This window comes from Siphateles boraxobius, unplaced genomic scaffold, assembly GCF_051911475.1.
Source record: "Siphateles boraxobius isolate OS27281-9 unplaced genomic scaffold, OSU_SipBor_1 29, whole genome shotgun sequence".
Classification (NCBI taxonomy): Eukaryota; Metazoa; Chordata; class Actinopteri; order Cypriniformes; family Leuciscidae; genus Siphateles; species Siphateles boraxobius.
In genome coordinates this window covers 12,234,600-12,250,955 of record NW_027508908.1, presented here as the reverse complement: position 1 = coordinate 12,250,955, position 16,356 = coordinate 12,234,600, and the positions used below count along the sequence as shown (strand labels likewise).

Here is a 16,356-nt window from a genome sequence, read left to right as displayed (position 1 = left end):
GAGGGTTACATACGTAACCGAGACGTTCCCTTTCGTAGTCACTCCGAGTTACGTCGGATGACGACGAATGGGGGTCCCCGTGAAATCACGCCACCTTCACAGCTGTCTTCCAGTGCCCTGCGAAAGTCTGATCCCCTTGTCGTGATACTGGCACAGACGAAGGAGTCCTACTTAACACAGGAATACCAAGGTACACTGGGAAGCATATCTCAGAGGAGATATGCCGCAGCATGCCTACCCGTAGGGAGGACTTAAGATACACATATGGCCGGAGGGCTACATATGGGTGAACACTGAAGTGACCAGCCCGAGGGGTGGCAACTTTCAACTCCAGGAGGGCAAGATGGCTTGCCAAGGGAAAGACACATGCTCAAGGAGGCTTACAGTGGAAATACACATGTGGGGGTTACTCAGGGAGGAACCATGCACACGGAGGCACCTAGCCGACGCCCAGGCAATAGACACTGGCGCCAGCGTCAACAGTGCAGGAGGAACTCAGGGCTTCAAAGAGGAAGGCTCACCTAAGGAATAATCGCACGTATCCAGTCCGTGGAGTGGAATGGCGAGCAAGCGAAGACACCTGAGCGGGTCCAGTACTAGCTGACTGAAGCGAGTACACGAGAGGACACAGGCTCCACTCGGAGATTATAGAATCTGGCGAATGTGTTGGGTGTCGCCCAGCCTGCAGCTCTACAAATGTCTGCCAGCGAGGCGCCATGCGCTAGAGCCCAAGAGGAAGCCACACTCCGGGTGGAGTGGGCTGTCACACCAAGGGGGCACGGTCGGCCTTGCTGTTGGTAAGCCAAAGCAATGGCGTCCACTATCCAGTGAGACAACCTCTGCTTTGAGAGAGCCTTTCCCTTCAGTCTCCCACCATAACAGACAAAGAGCTGGTCTGAGGTCCTGAAACACTGCGTTCTGTCTACGTAAGCGCGGAGAGCGCGTACTGGACAGAGCAGTGCCAAGGCTGGGTCTGCCTCCTCCCGGGGCAGCGCTTGCAGGTTCACCACCTGGTCCCGGAAGGGAGTGGTGGGAACCTTGGGCACATATCCAGGCCGGGGTCTCAGGATCACGTGAGAGTGACCGGGCCCGAATTCCAGGCACGCTTCGTCAACGGAGAATGCGTGCAGGTCCCCTACCCTCTTGATGGAGGCCAATGCAACCAGGAGCGCTGTCTTCATAGACAGGAACTTAAGCTCCACTGATTGCAGAGGCTCAAAGGGAGCCGTCTGCAGGGCATTTAAGACCACTGAGAGGTCCCAAGAGGGAACGAGAGGAGGACGAGGAGGATTTAGTCTCCTCGCTCCTCTCAGGAACCTGACGATCAGGTCGTGCTTCCCCAGAGACTTACCTTGAACTGCTTCGTGATATGCGGCGATAGCGGCCACATACACCTTCAGGGTGGAGGGAGACAGCCTTCGCTCCAACCCCTCTTGCAGGAAGGAAAGCACGACAGAGATCGAGCACCTCCTGGGGTCTTCTCGACGAGAAGAGCACCAGTTGACGAAGAGGTTCCACTTCAACGCATAGACATGTCTCGTGGACGATGCTCTAGCGGAAGTGATGGTAGCCGCCACCGCTGGTGGCAGGGTACTCAAACCTGCCTCGTCCCGTCCAGGAGCCACACGTGGAGCCTCCAGAGATCGGGTCGAGGGTGCCAAAGGGTGCCCCGTCTCTGAGAAAGGAGATCCTTCCTCAGAGGAATTGGCCAAGGAGGTGCTGTCGCGAGGAGCACCAGTTCGGAGAACCAGGTCCGGGTGGGCCAATACGGCGCAACCAGAATGAGCTGCTCCTCGTCCTCCTTGATCTTGCACAAGGTCTGTGCGAGAAGGCTCACTGGGGGAAACGCATACTTGCGTAGGCCCCGCGGCCAGCTGTGCGCCAGTGCATCCGTGCCGAGAGAGCCCTCAGTCAGGGGATAGAACAGGGCGCAATGGGTCGAGTCGTGAGAGGCAAACAGATCTATCTGTGCGTCCCCGAACTGGTCCCAAATCAGCTGAACCGACTGGGGATGGAGTCTCCATTCGCAGGAGATGGGCCGAAACCGTGACAGCTCGTCGGCTGCAAAGTTCCGATCTCCCGGAATGTAGATAGCACGAAGGGACCTCAGGTGCTTCTGACTCCATAAGAGGAGGTGGCGTGCGAGTTGCGACATACGGCGGGAGCGTAGACCACCCTGACGGTTGATGTACGCTACAGTCGCGGTATTGTCTGAACGGACTAGTACGTGTTGACCCCTGAGCAACGTGAGGAAACGGTGCAGGGCAAGGCGTACTGCCAGCAACTCGAGGCAATTGACAAGCAGAAGGCGCTGGGGTCCTGTCCAGGAGCCCGCGGCAGCATGTCCGTTGCACATGGCGCCTCAGCCCGTGGAAGAGGCATCTGTGGAGACAACAACATGCCTGGAAACTCGTTCTAGGGGAACACCGGCCCGTAGAAACTGAGGTTCCACCACGGGGTGAAGGTCTGACGACAGGTCGGAGTTACTGTAACTCGGAGCGTGCCATGATGCCATGCCCACCTCGGGACTCGATCGCGAAGCCACAGCTGAAGCGGTCTCATATGAAGCAATCCGAGCGGCGTTGCCGCAGCTGCAGATGCCATATGCCCCAGGAGCCTCTGAAACAATTTCAGTGGGACCGCACTCTTGTTTAATGGCTGAGTGGAGAAGGCGACCAAGTCCATGCCGAGAAAAGAGCTCCCCTGCACGGGGCAAAGTTTACTCCTTTCCCAGTTGACCCGAAGGCCCAGACGAGCTAGGTGCCGGAGCACTGGGTCCCTGTATTCACAAACCTGGTCTCAGGAGTGAGCTTAAGACAGCCAGTCACCGAGATAGTTCAGGATGCGAACCCCGTGCTCCCATGGAGGAACAAGGGCTGCCTCAACAACCTTGTGAAGGCGCGAGGAGACAGGGCTAGCCCGAATGGGAGAACAGCGTACTGACATGCGCGCGCCCTGACAGCAGAACGTAGGTACGGTCTGAGTCGAAGGAGAACGGAGACATAAGAGTAGGCGTCCTTCAGGTCGATCGCTGCAAACCAATCCTGTGGCCGCACACATCCAGAAATGCGTTTGGCCAGGAGCATCTTGAACGGCAGCCTGAGAAGGGAGCGGTTCAGATGCATAGGTCCAGGATTGGCCGTAACCCACCAGACTTCTCCGGGACAATGAGGTAGGGACTGTTAACCCGGACCTCATCTCGGCTGGAGGGACAGTCTCAATCGCACCCTTCGCCAGTAGGGAGCAACCTCCGCTCTCATGATAGGGGCATAGCCACCGACGAAAGTGGAGCGGACTCCCGTGAAGACGGGAGGAGACCGTGCGAACTGAATCGCATAGCCGAGCCGATGGTTCGCACGACCCAGCGGAACAGATAGGGAGCTCTAGTGCAGGCTCCCAACTGTGCCAGCGGAGTGAAGAACCACAGACGTCCCCCCGGTGGTGCAGCGAAGCGGAAATGACCAGCCCAGACGAGGGCGGCATAGCGGCCCGGTGTGGGGGCAAGGTCATAACCGCACCCTGACAGAGGAGGCCAGGGAAGGACCAGCGTTCCACGGGGGCCTGCTCTGTCAGGGGTCTGGCGACAGAGGGGGACAGGGGCGAAACGGTCCGTGGACGGCACGCCGTGTCAACCACCTCTGGGGCAGAGGGGGAAGAGGAGAGCACGGCTTGTGGGCGGCGCTCTGTGTCGTCCGAGAACTCTGTATGCTCAGAGAGGAGAGAGTCAGTTCTTCCTGAATAAGGATTCTTCCCCAGCCCTCCACCGGGGAAAGGAGTGGCCCTGCTACCAACTCCTGGAAAGAACTGAGTCTCATCTCTGAGCAGCCCATCTCAAAAGTGCCGCTTAACCCGGCGTTTAGCGGGGTGCGGGGCTGGAGAGGGCTGAGGCATCCCCCTACGGTCTTCCAGAGCCAGGCCCGGGTGAACGGGCGGGGTTGGAACCGTGGGAGGGAGCCTTCGGCGGTGGGCAGACTGAGGGATCTGAGCGGACGGCGGGGCCGTCGGGCAGAATAACCTCAATCTGCTCACGGGCGGTTGAGAACTGTGGGCAGAAGCACTCAACCGCACCGCCGAAGAGGCCGACCTGGGAGATGGGGTGTCGAGCAGACGGGTCCGCCCGACATCTTGCACATCAGACCGGTCAGCCCCAAACTGGTGAACATCACCTGACTCCGAGAGCGTACGGCCACTTTCGTCGCTCGGAGAGCAAGGTCAGTGGCGGCGCGCAGCTCACTGAAGAGCCTCGGGTCAGTCCCGCCCTCCTGCATGTCCATGAGCGTCTGGGTCAGGTAGACCAGCAGAACGGTCATGGGATGCAGTGAGGCAGCTGCCTGTCCTGTGGCACTATAGGATTTCGCCACAGATTACTGTGACGAAAAGAACTACAGGCTTGGACGGGTGCTTAGGATTGCGCCGGGAAGCACTCTGAGGACACAGTAGCATGGCAACAGAGCGTTCAACCGGGGGAACCCCAGTGTACCCATGGGCAGCGGCCCCTGAGGGGAGGAAAGGCGGATGAGACCAACGAGAGGACCCGTGAACTCATCATGCACGTCCGGGAGGAAAGATATTGGGGTTTGCCGTGGACGCGTCGGCGGCCTCACCCAAAAACCAATCGTCCCGGGAAAGCATGGCCATCATCTCCGGATCAGACTCAGGCACAGCCGTATGCACACCAAGGGGTGGCAGCTGTGAAGAGTCGTCATTTCCAGAAGAATCAAGCCCACCTAGTGATGCTGCTACAGACACAGCATCATCCTCTGTAGCTTCAAATGAAAACACACGGGCCACCCGTGGGTAGACTCGTGGAATCATCAGTTCGCTAGCGGGCACCGTCATTAAAGAGGGGGGGCTGGGGCGTGGACACAGAGTCGGCGCCTTGTTCCAGACCAACACCCTCAGGTCACCCTGTCCACCAGCCGAAGATCGGGTAGTGGATGAGGGGACTCTCACTCTTGCGAGTTCACCGAGTCTCGACCTATATATGACGCGATGATCACGTTCCCAGAGAGAACATGAGTCATCCACGAGCGCTGTTCAAGCATGATCAAAGCCCAAACACACTAGACAGCGCTCGTGCCCATCAGAGTCCGATACCAGTCCGCTGCAACCAGAAATGCACGGGCGAGCCGTCTTTAAAAAGACGTGCCGCGTGCGAGCTCTTTTATGAGAGGAGAAAAAAACTCCGCGATGTTGAAGCGCACAGGGAGACACACACACACTGGCAGATCACTGCACAGATCAGCAGGCACTGTGAGCTCGCTGCAGATCGCCGTCACACCAACACCGGAGAGAGAAGCTCGTCTCATAGAGCGAAGTCAGAGATGATTGTGGAGTGAAGAAATATTCTTGGCTCCGAAGCGAAAACATACCTGCATGTTGCCGGCGTCCTCCTTTATACCCACGCGGTGGGGCGGAGATACGCTATGCAAATTCCGCAGACCCATGGCATTTCATCGCCATTGGCTCGTTTTGTAATACTCGAAGTCGATAGGTGTTCTAAGCGAAACCCCCATTCGTCGTCATCCGACGTAACTCGGAGTGACTACGAAAGGGAACAGGTGTTGTCATAACTTATTGATTATATATATTTTTACAGTATGAATTATGTTTTTACAAGTACTTTTAAAATACTATTTCAGTCTTTCTACTTCAACATGTCATGTTTCATTCAATGTGTTACTATCCCATTACAATTATTACTAGTAATTATTTGTGAAATGTAGCAGTTTGACTAAAAATGATTTGTTTTTATTCAGTGTTGACAGAGAAACAAGCAGTATTGTCTAAAACATATATTTTGCTCAGAATTATTTTGTCATGCTTAACTGTCTTCTAGTAGGCTATTTCAAAAATAATAAATTATGATAAAAAATAACAAATTAAAAATAATATTATATGTTTTCATTATATTCTTGCTTTAAAGCAAAAATAAAAACCTTTTTGATCTAACAATTAAGTTTAATTGCATTTATGTTTTAATTTATGTGCATTTTTGAATAAGCATTTGTGTCTATTTTAAAGTGTCTCTTTTATCTGAAAGGCAGAGCTTCCATTGCTACAGCCGCCATATTGTGTGGCACAATTCTTCCAATTCAGTGCTGGTCTGTCTCGTACTTGTCCTCACACTGTCTGGTCACGTGCATGCCACACAGAAATACACAGGGACTGACACACAGGTCAACTGGAACTGGCTAAGGTCACTTATGAAGCCAGCAGGGACATCTGCAAACATACAGAAACACAAATGCACACATTTGCACATGTGAAAACAGTGCATATTCATCTTTGGTTGTAGCAGGTTCAAGCTGAAATCCAACCGTAGAGCCAAGTGTTACTTTTCCGCTTGACTTGATTCCTGCATCCGCTCTCATGGACAAGCACTCACACGCATACACACACACACACACACACACATACTCTTTCAACACTGAGTGACTCATTCTACAAACACACTGAGACGTATGCACACTGATTAGTTCTGTTTCTTATGCGAGGGGTTCATAGACTTGTGGGTGTTTAAAACTGTTGCAGAGGAAGTTGTGGACTGTCGCCCTGTGTTTGTTTAAATAGTAATAGAGGTTAGGGATGAACATACAGGGAGAAAACACATCAGCCGCAGCTTGAGGACTTTATATTAACGTACAAAACAGGACAGTGACAGTTGTGGGTTTTCAGGTTCATTTGGTCGAGTCTTGTCCCCTCTAGCTGTCTGGACGTCTGTTCCCACAAACCAGGCAAATTCAGATTTCATCCGTGCTGTGAGCCATCAATAATGCTCTTTATCGTAAATAAATGTTGCCCCACAATAACATTTCCGTGTCGGATGCTCAGCATGGGCCCTCCATATGAGGGGGAATGTATAATGTAAACATTATGAGATACTGCTTGTCTAATTTGTAAGAAGACATAATTTAGCATTTTGCCTACACTCCCAAATCAAATAGATTTTAATAATATGAACTGTATAATCGATTCCTGAATTTATGTTTGGATGTTTTATTATTAGTAAAATAATTCTGGCTGATTTGTGCAGGAAATCACTGCTGATGTGTCCACTGAAGCATGACATATTAATATATCCTCATTGATAATTTAACATATTCACTCTGTCTGACTGCAAATGTAAACGATCCCTCAGACTCCCACGCCAATAGAAAGCTCAAATTACCTCAACAAACCTCTTGTAACAGTTTGCCATATTAGTGATGTCAATGTTTTCCTATTTAAGGCTTGGTGCTAGTCATTGAACCGCAGCAATTTTTAATTAAGAATTTAATTACCAATAATGCAGTCGATCAGCTGCTTCTAATTCATTTCAAAGAATCAGATAAATATGGTGCACATATTCATCATAGACAAAAGTGTTCTTTGTTAAGTTAGCTGATTAGAAAATATATTTAGCCTTTATAATTTTGTTCATAGTTTTTTTTTTCTCTACTTAGAAAAAAATCTTAAATTGCTTAAATCTAATTATTGGGCTGATTTTGAGAATAAGCTCACTTTTTTGTAATTTTTATTTTCTATTTAACAACGCTATAAATAATTGTATCCATATCCATACTAGGTGGCTAAGGCTCGAAATAATACAGTATCGCTGAAAGTGTGGCTATTATGATGGTGGTGAGAAGATAAATGGTCAATAAAAAGTGGAACTTCTGGCAACAATGTAATTTATACTGCAGTGACATCAGCATATGGGCCCGACAAGCAAAAGACTTTGTCTCTGCTTCGTCTCGAGGAGCAATATGGTGTGTGTGTGTGTGTGTGTGTGTGTGTGTGTGTGTGTGTGTGTGTGTGTGTGTGTGTGTGTGTGTGTGTGTGTGTGTGTGTGTGTGTGTGTGTGTGTGTGCGTGTGTGCGTGTGTGCGTGCGTGCACTGATGCTTTTATTTGTGAGTTCAATATGTATATTCAGGCCCACGTGAAATCTGCATGCACATAACAGAAAAATGTAACTGCTGAAAATGTGAAAAATTCTACATATACTATAGTAAAGCCATATCAAAGATGTTTATGCCTATTTTCAGAACGAACAAATAAGAGCTCTGATCTGCGACAGAAACACCTCAGAACGTTCTCTGCTATTTCAGTCAGCAACAGAGCACTCACACGCACTCAAACACTGCTTCACACTTAAGGGACATTACGATTACCCCTCCATTCTGCCTTTCAACCTTCTCTTTCTTTCTTTTTTCTGCTGTCTGACACATTAACGTCGGACATTAGATTAACCAACAGCAATTTTCGCCTAAAACATCCAAACCCCTCTGTTTCAGGGCCCCTCAAATCTCCAGTCCTCTAACACGTCCATATAGGGAATCTTTTTTAAAATCACACACACCGCATACACAAAATCAAGAGCGCCGCCTCGGAGAGAGAGCGGATGAAAGAGGTAGGGCGAAATAAGTATGTTTGAGCATGAAAAGCAAAGCATGCATGTTGGGAGGGCTCCAAAAGAGGGCCAGCCAAGAAAGAAATTAAAGTACAGCGATTATCTGAACCCAGAATTAGAAGCAGAGGGTTTTGGACTAATAAACATTTGAAACGCACCCCAGGGCCCTCACCATCATTTATTACTCCACCATCTCCCATTAATGTGTTTTTTTCTTTTGTTTTCTTATTTTTTCTTCATCGATTCCCAGGATGTTTTAGGTAGATTTTATTAATTCTTGCTGGCAGGGTTTAATGAAAGGTTGTTGGTTATTTTATTTTTTTTCCTCTTCCTTTCCAAATCCCTTCCGCTTTGGATGTACTGATCCGGTGTTTTATTTCTGTCTTTTAATGACTGTATCTTTGTTATCAGTAACTCTTGCCGTATCACAGGCCGACAAAGAGCGGTCATCAATTAACTAACACCACCCCCACCGAAGTGTCCCGTTCTGACCTCTCAGCACTGCACTTAAGCTTATCAACTCCAAAAACAAAGCACCTCTCCATAGTCTCTTTCACATACAAAGACTAGCATTATAAGAAATTATATTTTACATGAGTTTTGAAGGACTGTGTAACAAATAGCAATGTAAGGTAGATCCACTACACATCTTATATTGCATTTCAATTGTTGGTTATATGAAAAAATAATCATCCACAATTAGTGTAGTTCAAACAAATTATTATTTGGTAACACTTTACAATTAGGTCTCATTACTTAATGTTAATTAATGCATTTACTAACATGAACTGACAATTAGCAATACATTTGTTGCAGTATTCATTAATCTTTGTTAATATTAGTTAATAAAAATACTGTTTATTGCTAGTTCATCTTAGCTCAGGTGCATTAAATAATATTGACAGATACAACTTTTGATCTTAATAATGTATTAGTAAATATTAAATTGAACATTAACTAAGATTAATACATGCTTTATAAGTATTTTTCATTGTAAGTTCCTGTTAACTAATGTTAACAAATAGAACCCTTTTGTAAAGTGTTGAAGATTATTTTCTATAACCAATAAAAACAAAACAGATTTAAACTAATAATGTATTAATATTTATCTGGATATTTATGACAACATATTCACATACACTATCATTCAAAAGTTAAAAGTCAGAATTAGTATTTATTTATTTATTTATGTATTTATTGTTAATGAAATACATTTTTATTAAAGCTTTTATTCAGCAAGGATGCATTTAATTGAACAAAATTGACAATAAAGATATTTTTAATGTTAAAAAATGTCAAAATGTTTTGAACTTTCTATTCATCAAATTTGAGAATAAAAAATGTTTCTTGAGCACCGAATCAGCACATTTGAATGATTTCTGAAGGATCATTTGACATTGAAGACTGGAATAATGGCTGCTAAAAAAATAAAAACTGCCAGAACAGTTGTGCCATCACAGGAATATATAACATTTTTTTTTTATGGTAATAATATTTAATTGTAATGTATTGTGTTTTAATGTATTTTTGTTCAAATAAATGCAGCCTTGGTGAGCATAAGAGACTTTTTTCAAAAAAAATTTTTTTTTATTAAATTCAATATGTCAAGTAAGGGCTCTTGCGTAAAACCAAGCACATAGGCTGAGGGAAACACTCTCACGCTGTCTCACGAAAGATGCCACCCTCATGTCTCCCGACAGACCAGAAGGTGGAAAGGATTTGTGAATCCTGGGAAGATTAAGTGTACAGCTTAGTGCTGTGTGAACGCTAGTTTACACTTTTTTTTATTCTTCTTTCTCTCTCTCCCTCCCTCTCTTTCCCTATCCCTATGTGTCCCTTCTCGCGCTCTCCAGGTAGACAACAGTGAGCTCACAGTCGGGCTGAGCCTGCGCCGAGCGAGCGCTCCGATTGGTTGCCGCGTTGCGTTACACCGCGTCATGCGGGCAGGATGGATGTGAAAGAACGCAGGCCCTACTGCTCACTTACCAAGAGCAGGAGAGAGAAAGAGCGCCGCTACACCGGCTCATCCGGCGACAGCGAGGACTGCCGCGTGCCCACCCAGAAGTCCTACAGCTCCAGCGAAACGCTCAAGGCCTTCGACCACGACTCCTCACGTCTGCTGTACGGAGGCCACGTCAAAGAGATGGTCCACCGAGAGGCTGATGAGTACAGCCGCCAAGGTGAGTCACCTGTGCATGTCATACCTCACAGATCCAGGACCAATCCATTGTGACTTAAGGTCACATGTCATACAGCTTTACAGTTCATACTGAGAAAAAATAACAACAACATATGCCTAGAATTATGCCAAGAATGACTTCTGGATGGATCACATTCATATAATAATATATGTGATGTACAACCATAATTATACATAATTAGAGGAATTTAAGTTTGGTTTGGCATGACCGTACGCTTTCTCTGAGAAAACATTTACTCACTTTTGATTGAAAAATGAAGCACATTCGAAAACAGATTAGACAGATTTACGGACACAAACTCACTCTGCTACTTGTCTAGTCGACAGAGCGAAGAAATAAAGCATTTCCTCTGATTAACGCAATCCAAACCCCCTCGACTGAGCCTCTCATTTTCACATCCGAAGTTTCTATTATAACATATGCCCACGTGTCCCATTGGCAATAATGAATGGCACCATAAAAAACATAAACAGCATTATTGCGCTGTTCTGAAGTTTGCAATGCACCCTGGTCGGCCACAGTTTTATTACTAATTATGAGCACTGTGGGTCTGCAAGCATTCGCACATCCACACTTGTAAACTCCCTCACATTCATTGAGTTCTTTGTTGTTTTTCTTTTTGTTTCTTCTGCATGTAAGGCTTCATCGAAATATGCACCAGTAAAGGTGAGTTTTTGCGCTGTGGATTTAGCAGATTTGGGTCAAATGTTTTTTTTTTTTTTTTTTTTTTTTTTTAGGTGTTGTGATTGTCTGCGTTAGCACTGTGTGTTTGTGTGCCCTTAACGTAAGTGTTGTGTTAAGCTGAAGGTCAGCCTAGCTGTTATCAGTCACTGGAGTGCTAGAGGCTCTGTCTGTTGAGTGTGTTTATTTTAGAAAGCACAGGAAGTGACACCAGATTACAGCAGGGGGTAAAGGAGCAGTCTGCCTGCAACCATTATGCAGGGTAGCCCACTCAATCGCAGAGAGAGAGAGAGAGAGAGAGAGAGTAAAGGCGCTCACAGATGTAGCGCAGACACCGTTGAGCTCTTGAGAGACTGCACTCCGGCCTCAACACGGTCTTCAACACTCTCCCCATAATCACCCTGCCGCAGACGTCACCTAACCCAGTCTCAAGCCCTAACCTTGGCACGCAACAGCGTTCGTCATGAAACTAATTCCTCCCGTGTGATATATTTTTAGACTTTAGACCATTGCAAAAAAACCCATACCTAGATAATTAATTTGTGGAATAGAAAGGACCAGGCAGGCGAACTGAAATTGTTAATTAGCCATTACACAACAATGGCAGATTGGAATTACTGAGATCTGAAATAATGTAGCCTTGCTGGGAAGTGCTGCCGTTCAGTTCCATTACAAAGTTCCATAAAGGTCATTACCAGTTCATTGATTGCTTTCAAACTCGAATTAACACTTCATAAATATTTGAGCAGAAAAGCCATAATTGCTCAATTATCTTATCCTGTAGAATTTCATCTACACTAATTGGTGTTCATTTGGAATTTATATGATTTTAATTGAACTTTCGGTGGAACCCAGATTATTTCTGTAGTTAATAGCCCTTATTAATTCCTGTTAATGCAGGGGATCAATGGTTTTCTTTTTCATTGCTTTCCTTTTTTATCGCCATCCTAATAAAATGCGCCTCTTTTTTTCAGTGATTGTTTTAACATGAAATTATGTGGCTTAAAATAATTGTAGTCACTTACGCATTAACTTTATTAGGTTTCATTTTTTAACATTATCAGATATATTTAGACTATTTACTTCAGAATGATTTTCATCCTTTGCATGATAGATATGATTTGTTTGATTTGGTCAAATTAATATAATTGATTGGATTTAGTCAAGATAAATAGTTTTTTCTTCTTTTTCTTTATACTTTTTTCTTAACAAAGAAATGCATTTAAAACATTTTGAAATCATTTGAAAATGTTGCGCTGCATCCTTTGAGGAGTCATAACCATTAAAAGTTACGAGGATCTGCTTGCAAACGACTAAATAAATGATCCGTTTAAAGACCAGTATATTTCCGCAATATATATGGTCTCAGTAAATGTGAGGAAGCTTTTTTATTTTTTTTCTCTGGCACTGCGGTTTTTCAGGACTCAGTGTTTTTGGAGCTGTGCACACCTATCACCATGGCAGATAAGCTCCCTCCGTGGAATGCAGACTCTGCTTCACAGACTAATTCTACAGAATACAGAGTTTGGAAATCATTAGATCCAGACAAAAAAGAACGGGAAATGAATTGAAAGTCGTAGCGGCTGCTAAGTTGAAAGTTCTTTCGCATCGTCTAACGTGACCGTTTGGATTTAATAAATTGTAAATGAATCTGTTTTATTCTTTTTCAATGGTATGGATTGATTGGTGAAATGTTTTAGTCTTGTTTAGTTTTTAGTTTTTTCCCTTTGGTTGTTTTTATTAAGTTTTTTGTTTCTTTCTTTGTTTATGGTGGAAGCATGTGTTTTAAATTATGTATTCATATATTTATTATAATTATATGCATATTTATTTATTATATTTCATTTGTAGGCATTATTAAAAAATTACTTCAGTGTTTGTTTGACATTTTAGCCAAGTGATTTTTTCAACTAAAGTTGATTACTCAGTTATTTAGTATGTACTTGTTATCCACTTTTTTGTTCTTTTGAATTTATTTTATCATTATTTTTTTAAGTTATTCTCAAATGTAGAATGAAAATATTTAAGTTTTTAAAATGCATTTTAAATGATCTATAAAATATATTTACTTTTTTTGATGATGATATGTATTGATTATCAACTTACTATTAGCATTATCAATTAAATTAGTATTATATATTATTTACTAAGTATATATTCATATTTCTAATCATGTTTATCATATTTTAGAACTCATATTTTTGTTTTACAACAACATATATTTTTATATTAATCTCAACATGTTGCAGTCATTGCTGCTTCTGTTTTTGTTTTGTTTTTTACTTTTTTTGTCATCTTGACTTTGAAGTCAGATATTAATCGCCTGGAGACATTTCTGAAATCATCGTCCAGATTTAAAGTGTTAAAAGTACCAGTCTGACTGCTCACACTTTGGCATGATGAAGCTGTCTCCTTGTCTGTGCGCATTTCCCCTTACAGTTTTCACTGCAAAAGTAATTACATTTTAATTGCGAAATTATCTAATGATTGGACGTCTGAAGACAACAGCATGCCCGATGTATTTTATCACCTGCATAAATGGTGCAAACTACAGTAAGTCTTGCTATAAATAATATGATTACAGAAAATCAGATACATATTGTGAGCTTGACATGGATATAAATAATCTTTCATTTTAGTTAGATTGAGACTTTGCACAGCCCAAGAGACTGCAGTCAGTTCATTAAAACATTTTTAAAGAGTGTGTAAACGGATGTTTAGACGTGTTGCTGCGGTGTTCCTCTCACGGTTAATTGCTGCCGTTTATCTGCATCCTTCCAAAATACATGTAATGTAGAATGTGCACAGAGAAAATATCATCAGTCTCACTGTGAAACATATTTTTCAAGCTCACTTAGCACAATTAGGGCTGCCAGGGAACATACGTGGTGCTACAGGATAACAATTAGTCATGTGACTGTCCACCGTTCTCAGCGAAAAGTGTTTGTATCTGTATTTTTTAGACAGAAGTAGTAATTAATATCTTGTTAGGACAGTCATATGCTTGTCTCAAATTAAATTTATGTTATCCTTTATATCGTTTGAGTTGGGTGTAACTTGGGTAACAATTTGGGTTGCTACACACACACACACACACACACACATTTGTGTCTTAGTTGCAATGCCACCTTGCACATTTATTTATTTGTTCATTTATTTTGCTTTCACAGGGTTAGCTAGTATACATGTCATAGTCATTCAGCAGAAAGAAATTCTGGTAACTTGGGTTTATATCTGTGGTTCCAAATACCGATCAGAAATCACATTTGCAGTACATTGTGGGTCTTCAGGGAACAGACTGCTAAGTCTGCGGATATTTGACTGTCTGATGAGATTTGATAGTCTCTTTGTTCCACACGTGTTAGCTTGCATGTGTGTGTGTGTGTGTGTGTGTGTGTGTGTGTGTGTGTGTGTGTGTGTGTGTGTGTGTGTGTGTGTGTGTGTGTGTGTGTGTGTGTGTGTGTGTGTGTGTGTGTGTGTGTGTGTGTGTGTGTGTGTGTGTGTGTGTGTGTGTGAGAGAGAGAGTGTGTGTTGTTTACAGAAGCTTTCCTTTCTATCCGGCTTTTGGGTCAGTTGATACAATCTCCAATGCCAAAAATGAGACCAAAAAAATAGATTGCGCTATCAATTTACACCTTTATTTTTCTTTCCTTTTCCCCTTTCAGTGGATCTTTTCATAGCTTGACACTCCCCAAATGGCTCCCCAGTTGCCAGCAAGGCCCATTTACCTGTCAGCTTGTGTTTTACCAACACTCTATGGGCTGTTCCTACCTCATAGAACAGGCCAACAAAGCATACCTGAGTTCCCCCTCACACACACACACACACACACACATGAAACATACCACTCTGTGCTTACAATGAGAACCACTTACCATGACGTTCAACCTGCTAGTGATATTAAGTCCTCTTAGGCTTTCCACAGTCCCTCCAGTGAGAAAAAAAGTCAAATTTTTTCAGTGCTCATATACTTACAGTGGCGTGTGTGTGTGTGTGTGTGTGTGTGTGTGTGTGTGTGTGTGTGTGTGTGTGTGTGTGTGTGTGTGTGTGTGTGTGTGTGTTATAAGGGAGCTTCTAGTGCCCAGGGAATTAGACAATTCTAGTTTATTTGTCATTCTCTTGATGCTATAAGTGCACATGGCAGAAGTAATCGTAGAAAACAGAACTCAGACTTCAAAATAGAACATTAAATGGATTCTTTTTGGTGTCTCTTTGATTGATTGTTTCCTCTGCTTAACTAGGGCATGTGGAAAGTGTCTCAGTGTGTGTTTTAAATGGTTGCTGCATTGTGTGTGTGTGTGTGTGTGTGTGTGTGTGTGTGTGTGTGTGTGTGTGTGTGTGTGTGTGTGTGTGTGTGTGTGTGTGTGTCTGTGTGTGTGTGTGTGTGTGTGTGTGTGTGTGTGTGTGTGTGTGTGTGTGTGTGTGTGTGTGTGTGTGTGTGTGTGTGTGTGTGTGTGTGTGTGTGTGTTTTGTTTTTGTATCGGTGCATTTTGTTAAAATTATTTATTGTTATTATTGACAAATATGAATACAGGGTGCATATTATTATTATTATCCAATCCATTATTATTTCCTTTTTTTTAGTTTTTTTTTTTTATGTTTTATTCATTTTTAAATTAACTGTTTTGTATATTAATATATTTTAAAATAATTTATTTATGTGATGGCAAAGCTGAGTTTTCAGCAATCGTAACCTTTTAGTGCACATGATCCTCAAGAAATTATTCTAATATGTTGATGTGCTGCTCAAGAATCTTTACTTATTATCAATATTAAAAACAGTTTTTGCTGCTAAATATTTTTCTCAGAATCAAATAAATTAAAAAATCTGGATTCTTTGATGAATAGAAAGTTCAAAAGCAAAGCATTTATTTGAAATATAAATTGTTTGTAACATTATAAATGTCTTTATTGTCACTTTTGATCAATTTTTCTATTTAAAATCCTTGCTGAAGAAGAGTATTAAATACTTTTTGATGTAATGGAGACACAGATCTTTTCATTTTACTTTAATTTGTTTTGCTTAATTCTGATATACAAGCAAAATAACTCTAATTTTTATATAGCAGTTAAACACATAT

At 43.5% G+C, this 16,356-nt stretch overlaps 1 protein-coding gene across 4 annotated transcripts in view; it reads left to right on the top strand.

Moving 5' to 3' along the window:
- tenm3 (teneurin transmembrane protein 3) overlaps window positions 1-16,356 on the top strand; it is a 321,921-nt gene that overhangs the window by 59,209 nt on the left and 246,356 nt on the right. For all 4 annotated transcript variants that reach the window (XM_077246625.1, XM_077246624.1, XM_077246623.1 and 1 more), the window contains exon 2: window positions 10,247-10,573. In XM_077246625.1, the coding sequence (XP_077102740.1) occupies window positions 10,342-10,573 (232 nt within the window). In that variant the 5' untranslated portion in view covers window positions 10,247-10,341. The remainder of the gene's footprint in view (window positions 1-10,246; window positions 10,574-16,356) is intronic.